Consider the following 11404-nt stretch of genomic DNA (forward strand, 5'->3'; position numbering starts at 1 on the left):
CAATCTGATGCTGTGAGTTTGACACACATGTTGTATAATCTTTATAAACCAACCATTCCATTTATGGACTGTTCTCAAAGTGAAGCCACTAGACCCATATTATCTAAGTGGCACTTAAAATATATTACGTTTGCTTATGAGTCTCTGATTGAGAAACAATCATTTAATATATTTGCTAAATGATTGTGCTCTGCTTGGAGACTGTTTAAGCCCTGCTGTGCAGAAGTATAGGTGAGATACAAGACCAGTCAGTCTTCCCAATCAAATGAAATTCTCCTTTTCTTTTTCGCAATATCTGGTTGACGTTTGTGGATATAAATCAATTTAACTATGCCCAAATCTCTGGCTAAGCAGATACAATATTTGTGACAAAAAGAATCATGCTTGTTTTAATATTAGTGTTTCCAACAGCTCATTTCCTAAGATCACTTTGCCTTACTACCATTGTTATAATGCTTGGGTCTTCTCCATACTATTCTGGGCTAAATGGGTGGATGTATTAAATTGGCCAAGATGTACTAATTATAGGAATATTTCTATTCCTATAATTTTTATAATAATTCTGTTTTGCACTTGTTCTCAGAGTATAGCATGTGACATAAATTGAGATTTTGCATAATTGTATCATCTCTTTTTTTACTTACAATGTTTTTGGTACAAAATGATGGCGGCAGTGGACTCACACAGAAGTGTTTAATTGTATGCATGTGCAAAATTCTGTAAGTCAAGATTGCAGTTTCCTTTGCTGCTGCTTCTCTGCTGTGTTACCAGAACTCTGTAGGTTAATCAGAAGGAAAGTGATAGAGATGTTCTGAATATCTATTGATATCCTCCCTGAATAGGGAAGTGCCATCACTTTGGGGCCAAGATTGGTTGGACAGCAGTTTCCTGCTCCATTCGGCCCCTGGTGTTCATTCTTCAGACAGTGTGCCTATCTCCTAGACAGTGAAATATGGCCACAATTAGCCTGGATACAGTTCAATTATGATAAACAGTGCTTGCACCCTTTAAGCCGTGATTAAAAGGCCTCCCCCCTTTGATAGAGAGACCTAATTTCACATTATTATCGCTGCCGCTTGATTATAAAGCACTCCCTGGATTTACAGTTAAGAGATGGATGTAGAGGCACTGCTTTATCATTTACACATCAGTAATGATGCAGCTGTCCCTCTGCCACAACATCCATTTACTAGCAGGTGTGTGTGTGTGTGTGTGTGTTCTACTTCGTTCCCCCTTTAGAGTGGCAGCGCCACCCCATGTCATCCAGGCCCTGCCTGCCACATGCAAGTGGGCAAAGTCACCCTTACGGTAACAGCGTGATGAATGGGCGCACACTAATGAAATGGAGACATCAAGGCGTGGGGCGAGAAAGAAAGAGTGCTGATGGGAGGCAGCGGAGCTGTCCCAAGTCGGAGGGGAGCAGGAAGAAGGATCGCCTCGCCACTGTGTGCTGTCAAGGGAGAAATTACACATTTACTCTTGCTTTTTCTTAAGGAGACGGCCACCATAGATCAAAACATGGATTTACAAGCCAATTTTCAACATGAAATATAGACACCAAGAATCAATTTAAGCCTTGCTTCTATTTTAGCAAACTCTGCTTGCGTTTAGTCCAGGTAACACAAATCAGCTCAAGTCTTGTTTCCCTGTTAGTTCAGAAGGGAATGGTTTGCTGTATCTGTCCATATTTCTGCCCTAGGTTTTTTGTTTTTGTTTTTGCTGGAACCGCTACTATTCTTCCACTGTTAAGTGTGAGGAAAGCAGTTAGCAGGGCCTGCAATAAAGTTCTGAACTTGTGTATGCTGAAACACAAATACTTGCGGTTATTATCTCAAACGGATTTAGCCCTTCATTTGTGACAGAATTCATAATTTTAAGATCTATAAAATCTTAAGTCTGAGTCACATTTCTGGCTCTACTTGTTGACTTTTATAAGGAGAGGGATCTCCAAGGCAGATAAACCAGGCATTTTGTGTTTGTTTGGATTTCTGACTTGAAAAGAACATCTTTATCCTTGATAATTTTTTCACTGTCACCAGTTTGTACTTGTTCTAATTTATACGAATTAGATAATCATATAATTATATAATCTGAAAATTATATAATTTTTAAAAGAAAAAAAAACTTGCCATAGAAGTTAACATGAATTTTACTGAGCATAGCCTTAAGCAAATAATCTCCAATAGAAGAAGGCAACAAATCAGCAGACATCCCATTTTGGAATAAGAAGAGGAACAGGTCCTTTTGCTTACTGGTGCCTACATTCTCTGGGACAGCTGAACAATTTAGAAGCACTTGTTCACAAGAATACTGTTCACAAGACAAAGGGGCAAAAATATTTATCTCCTCCTAAATTCTTATTTCTAAAAGAGATAGAAGTTGTTGGAGTTTCCAGTCACAGCCAATGGTCAGATGGATGAACAATTCCCTGCCACAGAAGGGTTTCTATAAGGTCATTTTGTATTTATGAATGAAACTGCAAAATTACTAACTTGCCAAATTCATCCAATAGTAGATAGTTCTCAGCTGCTCTTTTCAGAGTGAAAGAGAATTTTGACATTGAAAAGATTGTAGGCCAAAAAAGACAATACCGTCTTTGTTGGACTTGATTAAACAAATCATGTTTGTTACTACCATGGGACTGGCACTTGATGTAAAATCAGTTCTCCATCTCTGCCCTAAATATTCCGAGTTAAGATTTTAAGGATAGTTTTCTTTTGCTTATATCAAAGTTTGATATAACAAATTTGTGAAGATCCTGTATAATTTCACTAATGCAGTTTTATATACTCATTAGACAACCTGTGAGCCACTGAGTCATCGTTTCAGAAATATTTCCTTACGTAAAGAGAGAAACAGAATGACCACTGGTGGGCAAAAAAGGTAGTGGGAGTAGGAGCAATTTCTGACTTCCTGCCAGCTTCCCTGTTGACTTTCCTTGTGAGGAGCATTGGCAGTGATGATCATGTGACTTGGGGCTGGGCATAGTGGCACAGCAGTGCTGAAGTGATCACAACTTTGACACATTTGAATTTCATGGGCGTAATGCTTCCCAGATTTTATCACAAATATTTATTTTATTTCTTTTAAAAAACACAAATATTTCATCATTCGTCAATCATTAAGACATTGAAGTACAATTTTTTTGTGTGCCCCTCCCTCCCTCCCTCCACCCTCCCCCCCAACCCCCCTCCTCCTTCCCCCCCCCCCGACTTCCCAGAACCCGTACACGGTATGGATTTTTAACAAACACAGTCTAAAATCTATTGAGAAAAAAGAAATAAAGAAATTAATGACATTCTACATTGACCTTAGCTTCTTCTTGCTGAACTATCTTTAAACAATTTAAATCATTTCTGATCTGAAGCATAGGCTAACTGGAATTTCTTGGTCCCATATTTATTTTGTATATAGTCAATCCATTTTTTCCAGTCTCGTTTATATCTCTCATTTGAATGATCTTTAAGATATGCCGATATTTTAGCCATCTCGGCTAAGTTTGTGACTTTCAATGTCCATTCTTGGATTGTAGGCAAGTCTTCCTTCTTCCAGTATTGCGCCACCAACAGTCTTGCTGCAGTTATTAGGTGCAGAATCAAATTAGTCTCTACCACTGTAAAGTCAGTACATATACCTAGTAAAAATAACTGAGGAATAAACTTTATCCTTCTTTTAAAAATATTTTGCATGACCCACCATATTTTTATCCAGAATGCCTTAACCTTTTGGCAGGTCCACCATATATGATAATATGTAGCATCGAGAGAACCACACCTCCAACATTTAGGCTGTACATTCGGATACATAGAAGCCAACTTTTTAGGATCTAAATGCCATCTCTAGAACATCTTGTAAAAATTTTCTCTCAGATTTTGAGCTTGTGTAAATTTCACATTTCTTACCCAGATTCTTTCCCATGTATCCAACATTATTGGTTCTTCAATATTTTGAGCCCATTTTATCATACAATCTTTAACTAATTCTGTTTCCGAATCCATCTGTATTAATACATTATATATCCTCTTTATATGCATTAAGCTTTGATCTCTTATTTGTTTAAACAAGTTATCCTCAACTTGGATAAAACCAATTTTTTGATCTATTTTCCACCTAGCCTGTAATTGCCCATACTGGAACCATGTTTGAACTACCTTCTTCTCTTTTAATACCTCCAAAGATTTTAATTGTAATACCCCCCTTTCCGAGGTAAGAAGCTGTCTGTAAGTAATTCTGTCCTGTTTTTGTGCTGTATTCATATTTTCAATTGCGTGTCTAGGAATTGCCCACATGGGTATCTTGTCATTTAATTTATATTGGTATTTCTTCCAAACCCACAATAAAGCATTTCTTAAAATATGACTTTTAAAATTCTTATCCAATTTTTTGTTGAATAACAGGTAAGCATGCCAGCCAAATACCAGATCGTGTCCCTCAATATTCAATATTCTATCATTGGTTAAATGAGTCCAATCACTAATTACAGATAATGCCACTGCATCATAATATAGTTTTAAATTAGGTAGTTTCAATCCTCCTCTCTCACGTACATCTTGCATTATTTTCATCTTTACCCTCGGCTTCTTTCCTGCCCATACAAATTTGTTGATACCCTTCTGCCATTCTAAAAGGTTCGCATCTTTTTTAAGTATAGGTAACATTTGGAAAAGAAATAAAATTTTTGGTAAAATGTTCATTTTCACTGCCGCTATCCTACCCAGCAAAGATAAGTGCAATTTCTCCCATTTTTTCATCTCTGTCTGTGTACTATGCCAAAGTGGTTCATAATTATGCTTATATAATTTCCCATTTGACGTTAAAATGTTAACTCCAAGATATTTGACTTTTTTAACTACCTCACATCCTAGCATCACTCCTAATTCTTCCTTTTGTTTAATATTCATATTTAAAGCTAATATTTTGGTTTTTCCTAAATTTATTTTAAAGCCAGACACTTGACCATATTGATTAATCGTATTCATTAAAACCATACTGGATTCCTGCGGTTGTTCCAATATTATGACCAAATCATCCGCAAAGGCGCGGACTCTATATTCTTGCTGCCTAATCTTGATCCCTTTTAAACCATCCAAGCCCCGTATTTTATTCAACAATACTTCCAAAGTTATAATAAACAATAATGGGGACAAAGGACAGCCCTGTCTTGTACCTTTTCCAATTTGAAAAGAGTCTGTTAAACTTCCATTGACTATGATTTGTGCTGTTTGCTGTTGGTATATTGCTTTAATTGACTGTAAAAAATTATCTCCTATCTGCATTTTTTGCAATATCTTCAGCAGAAATTGCCAGTTAACTCGATCAAAGGCCTTCTCAGCATCCAAAAATATAAACGCAGCAGGGATCTGGTTGTTCTTTCCCAAATATTCTAATGCATTAATAATTAATCTGACATTACTTTTCATCTGTCTCCCCTGTATAAAACCTGTTTGGTCCGTGTGTATCAATTGTTGAATAACCAACATTAACCTATTTGCTAATATTTTAGTAAAAATTTTATAATCTACATTCAGTAATGAAATAGGTCTATAATTTTTGGGTTGAGTAGTATCTTGATCTTCTTTGGGTATCAAAGATATAAACGCTGTCTTCCAAGATAGAGGCACTTTACCTTCCGTTTGAATCATATTAAATAATTCTCTAAGAGGTTCTACCATTTCTAACTGTAAGTTTTTATAGTAAACCGCTGTCAAGCCATCTGTACCTGGTGCTTTCCCTGACTTTGCTTAATTACCTGCAAGATTTCCCCCGAGGTTATTGGTTGATTCAATTTTTGCCTGTGCTCTTCTCTAGCTGAAGGTATTTTCTCTTTGTGTAAATATTTGTCTATGTCTAAACCAGTGTTTTTCAACCTTTTTTGTGCAAAGGCACACTTTTTTCATGAAAAAAATCACGAGGCACACCACCATTGGAAAATATTTAAAAAAATTAACTCGGTGCCTATATTGACTATATATAAAGTAATTCTAGGCCCTAGAAGACAGAAAGGAGGACCCAAGCAGTGGGGGGGGGAGGTGAGGGTCCCCTGCCCGGTCAGCTTGGAAGGATCTTTCCCTGCCCAGTGAAGGTTGAAGGGGCTGCAGGAAGGGCCAAAGTGACATCCACGAAGCTGATCACTCCAATCAGGGAAGGGGAGCGGCACCTTTGTCCCATCCTGAGAAAGCCCCTGGCAGCCCGGGCTGCCTCTGGGTTCCCCTCCTCCAAAGAAGGTGAGGACCTCCTTTGTCCAAACGGGGATCTCTCTTCCGCTACCCACACCGCCAGTGGTCAGCCTCTACCCCCCCCCCAGCCCGCTTCCCTCCCTTTCTTCGGGTCGGGCCGTTGGAAGGGGCGGGTTGGGCTGAGCCGGGCGGCGGACGAGACTCCTTTCTCAGCCGCGCAGGGCTCCTGGCGGACCCTGGCCCCGCGGGACTGCAGCCCCCTTGGACGTTTGAGGACGAGAGGGGCGCTTTGGCCCTGGTAGTGGTCCTTCGTTTATTCCCTGGAGCCGTCGGCCGGGCTGGGCATCTTCGGCTTGAAGCCAGTGAGAGGGCCCCTGTGCCCCAGCGGAGGGCGGGCGGGCTGTGGGCTCCCGGTCCCCACATCAGTTTGCCTCAGTTGGCGCGGCTCCAGGGTCGCTGCCCGTCAAGCGGGACATCAGGTCGCGCGCCGCCCCTTTTGCTCCAATTCGGGGCGTCCTGTTCTGTCGAGGCTCGCGGCGAGGCAGCGCTCGAAACCTGCCACCGGGCCCGAACGGAATGCACCGCGCGAAATGTGTCCCCCGCAGCTCCGGCTGTCCAGGAGGGCGGCCGGTCGGACCCAGCGCGGACTCACGTACGGCGCGGCAGCAGGAGAGAGCAGGCGGGCGGCGACGGCGGGTGGGGGGGTCTCCAGCCCCAGAGGCGCTCGCGGGGCAGAGCGGCATCCCAGGCGCGCCGCATGCCCCGCCCGAGCCACACGGTAGTTGGCCGGCGTGGAGGAGAGAGCCAGCGGGGCGAGGAGACAGGAAGGCGCTTTCGGGGCCAGCCAGTCAGACCCACCGCTATGGGCGCACGCATGGGACGTCAGTGACGTCCCTGCGTGCGCTACCTCCCGGCGGTCCCCGCGTTTTTAAAGTAAACGCGGGGCCGCAGGGACTTAATAGAGGCATCCCTGTGTCCCGAAAGCAACTTTCGGGATACAGAGATGTCCCGAGGCAAAAACACCCGGCGGGTGTTTTTCCCACAGCACACCTTACACTATGTCACGGCACACTAGTGTGCCGCGGCACAGTGGTTGAAAAACACTGGTCTAAACCATTAATTTTATCCCCTTTATACAGTTCTGTAAAAAATTCCCAAAAAGCCTTTTGAATCTCTTCCTGTTGAAACACCTCCTTCCCTCTGTAAATCAGTTTAGATATATTTCGAGTTTTCCTTTTTTTCCTAATCTGATAAGCTAACCATCTGCCAGGTTTGTTTGCATTACAAAAAGTATTGTGTTTTGCATATAATAAATTAGTGGCTACCTGGTCAGAGATCAACATGTCAAATTGAGATTTTAATATGTTAATAGCTTCCTTAACCTTTGTATCGTCTGGGTTCATTGTTAACTCCAGCTCTTTTCTCTTAATTTCCTCTTCCAGTTCTGTTCGTTTTAACCCTTGCTTATTTCTATGTGTTTTATTTATATTCATCAAGACTCCTCTCATATACGCTTTGCTTGCATCCCATACAAATTCCATAGATGTACCCTTATTCATATTCAAAACAAAATATTCATATAGTAATTTTTTACAATCATTAATATACTTTTCATATCTAAATAAGTTTTCATTCAATCTCCAAGACCTTCTTGCCTGCACTACCCTTCCCAACTCCATCCAAACTGGGTTATGGTCCGAAAGGACCCTAGCCCCAATCTTTGTTTTCTTGACCCTAGAAAGCAAATCATTAGTGGTTAGAATAAAATCAATCCTTGAAAGGGATTGATGCCTGCCCGAGAAGAAAGTGAAGTCATATTCCTCTGCATTTCTTTCTCGCCAAATATCTCTCAATTCAAAATCATCCATAATGTCAAAGAAAGGTTTGGGTAACTTTGCTCGCATCTTAGTATTTAGGTGGGAAATCTTATCTCTCTTAGTGTCTATCACTCCATTCCAGTCACCCAATAGTATACAGGAACTATAGTCCACTGTACTAATTTAGCATGAAGATTTCTATAGAATCTATCTTGCTGTTGATTGGGAGCATAAATTCCCAAAAGTAATGTCTTTTTCCCTTCTAGGATTAAGTCTAAAGCAATATATCTTCCGAAGGGATCTGCTTCTATTAATTCAGCTTTCATATCTTTTCTTAAGTATACAACTATACCATTCTTCTTTTCCATAGCGGAAGCTGCAAAATGTTGACCAAGTTTTGAGTTGATCAAATATTTTTGATCAGTTGACTTGATATGAGTTTCTTGCAAACAAATTACATCGTTCTTAAACTGTTTGAGATAATGAAATATTTTCTTCCTCTTCTGTGGAGAATTCAGTCCGTTGACATTCCATGTTAAAATCTTAGTTGTCATCTTTGGCTGGCTGAAGCATTTTTAGAGCTTCCTGCATGGCCTGTTTAACCTTAGGTCTAGCTCCTCCCACTGCTTCCAGATTTGTTATTGTAGTTCCTTGATCGATGGCTGGTGATTGTTGATGCTGTTCCCAGATTTTAGATGCATTCTTTTTAGGCTAGACTATTAGAAATAGGTTGATTCCAAATTGTTGCCGTGTTGTCCTGTTTCACCCAATTGAAATTACAGTTTTAGTAGTATATAGATTTTAAAACGTATTGTCCCAAAAATACTGTAGCTGAATTCAGGGTTTCTGAAAGAAAGGTGGATTATAAATGTTTTTAAGATGTCAGTCCCTAATATTAGTAGCATAATTATGCAAAAATCAAGGATAATACCTTTGCTAATATATTTATTTTCTCTATTTTTAAACTGCCAACTGTCTTCCTCTCATGTGCTGCCATTTTCAGTAGTTTGCATACTTCCTTGATTTTCCTTTGTTAGACAAAATGTGTTCTCTACAATTTGATTAGAATTTACCCTACTTCATTGCATACTTTGTATAAATGTTGAATCATAGTAATTGCCAGTTTTATTTTCAGTTGTCTTTCAATTATTGCTTTCTATTGTGATGTCTGAGCAAAAGACAGAATATCAGTAATCATAATACTCATGTTTTTAAATGGCAAGATGCTCATCTAGGCTTGAGGAATTTATAGGTAAGGTCATGGGTTGTGGCATGTTAGGAACGTATTTTTCTCAGTGAAGCAATCTGCATGCATAGTTACAAACGTCTCTGCCACTACACTTAGATTGTGTAGACACACGTTTCTTTCTTTTTTACCCACAATTGAAATGTGTTCTTTTGTTTTCTTCTCTGGATATTAGATGATTGCAAGAACATTGCCAACATCATGAAGACGCTGGCCCACAGAGGGTTCATCTTCAAGCAGACCTCCAAGCCCTTTTGATCTCTGGGGCCGGCCGGACAGGGCTGCATGCGGCCGGCTCCTGCTACATGGGTGCGATGGGCTGGAGCATTCGAATGACAGAAAGAGGACAGAGGAACGAGCAACCCCACGACTCCGTCAGTTTTGCTGTTCTGCCAGTAGAGGCTGTATATATGGAACTGGATTCTCTGTGTAGGCCTGAAGTGACTCCCTCTCTAGGGCCAGCTGCCTGCCCGGCCTGGTCCAGCCTGCAGCCCCCTAGGGCGCTTGCTCCACATGGTTAGAGACGTAGATTGTTTTCCCTTTTGTTGGCTTCTGATTCCCATTGGCGTCTCTCTTTCTCTCTCTCTCTCTCTCTCTCTCTCTCTCTCTCTTTCTCTCTGTGCTCACAATTGCGCCTGTAGCAAGACCGTGGTGCTATGTTCTGGGCACTTGCCCTCTTTATTTTGAGTACATTATCTCAAGAGCTGCGGTCAAGCCCCTCTTCTCCTGTGTGAATCTGTTACTGTGTCTCCTGCGTGTCGGCTAAATATTGACTGAGCAGCATCCAGACAGTCCCCTTTCGGCAGCAGCCTTCTGCTCGTTCCCTTTCTGATTTCAATAAACACTAAGCCCCATCCCTGGTTCCTCCTGTATGTGATTAAGGAAGCTCGGCTCTTTCTGTTCAAGGTGAAGTGCCTGTATTCCATGCCCACCAAAAGCCACCTATATCCCTGGGATTTCATTCAGCAGGGGCTATATTACATGCTAGAGCATCCTGGCTGATGCTCATCTGACGTGCAGCACTTCTTGCACCCAGGTCTCTTGTTGGTGCATCCTCAGAATGTCAGGGGCCCTATTTAAGTGTGTTTTCGTGCTTGCACATGACCATCATGTAGTATGCAGTCCATTGCGGGCAGTGGACATGCCCAATATACTGCTTGTCCAGCCAAGGAGTTGTATTCCTAGCCTCAGTACACTGTAGCAATCAGCACAACAATTGAAATCTCTGTTCTTTTCCCTTTACAATCTGACTAATTTCCCTTTTCACAATGGCTGAAACCAGTGTGTTGCCTGAGAGATATGGCCTATCCAGTTCCCAATGCCCTGCATCAGTATAAAGGGAGGAAGATCAACCTACTTCCTCCTTCTCCTAGCTCAGTGTTTTTCCTGACAGAATAGCCTTCCCTGGCCCTTGCTGAATGGACCCCCAGGGGCATAGGCTCCAGCTGCCATCAACTTGGGAGCCACACCAAGAGGGCTCTGCTTATGCAGCAATCGGACTGTGTGAGCCGATACAGGCACTGGGCCTTCCCAATAATAATGCATGGTGTGTGGATGTTCCAGCTGAACCCAACCTGACCTCTTCATTGGCTCGTTACTCCCATCCTTGCTGTAAATGTGCCACATGAATAAAGTTTGGGGGAAAGGAACTTTGCTCTTATGTGCTGCAAGGGTGTGGGCGTGACCTTGCCAGCTACAGTATCTTCTATTGGGTGTATTGCCACCTCCTTCTAAAGCCTCTTTAAATACAAAATGGCTGGCAGTTTCTGCATAGATATTTGCTTCATTATCAAATATATTTGCACCCACAGTACTTCTTTATAAATACTTAGCGTTCAGGGATTGGTATCTATTTCCTTAGTTCTTCAGTAGGAGAAACTATGAGAAAAGGTACTACTACTCTCTTACTATTCAAGTTCCTGTAAGCAGACTTCTTCTTTCAGCTCCCGACTTGTGGTCTTGAAGAAAGGGAATAGCGATAGGTAGTGGGAAGAGACCAGAGACTAGTATGAAGCCTAGCCATCAGGCAACAGTTAAAAAAACATGAAATTATTAAAGGGCTTTTGTGTGAAATGAGAATCTTGAGCTGGCAAATATTTACACCTCATCTCTGTCTCATGGCACAACCAGGGATAATTTGTACATGGATATATATTGGTTCTGGG

At 41.5% G+C, this 11404-nt stretch overlaps 1 protein-coding gene across 2 annotated transcripts in view; it reads left to right on the forward strand.

Moving 5' to 3' along the window:
• The window catches only part of ERI3 (ERI1 exoribonuclease family member 3), a 305203-nt gene extending 294315 nt beyond the window's left edge, over nt 1–10888 (forward strand). For both annotated transcript variants that reach the window (XM_087719794.1, XM_087719795.1), the window contains exon 8: nt 9415–10888. In XM_087719794.1, coding sequence (XP_087575920.1) covers nt 9415–9497 — 83 coding nt within the window. In that variant the 3' untranslated portion in view covers nt 9498–10888. The remainder of the gene's footprint in view (nt 1–9414) is intronic.
• The last annotated feature ends 516 nt before the right edge of the window (nt 10889–11404 follow it).

The sequence above is a fragment of the Thamnophis sirtalis genome, unplaced genomic scaffold, assembly GCF_051295495.1.
Source record: "Thamnophis sirtalis isolate CommonGarterSnake01/CBP01778 unplaced genomic scaffold, rThaSir2_p1.2 scaffold_7, whole genome shotgun sequence".
NCBI classification, from domain to species: domain Eukaryota; kingdom Metazoa; phylum Chordata; class Lepidosauria; order Squamata; family Natricidae; genus Thamnophis; species Thamnophis sirtalis.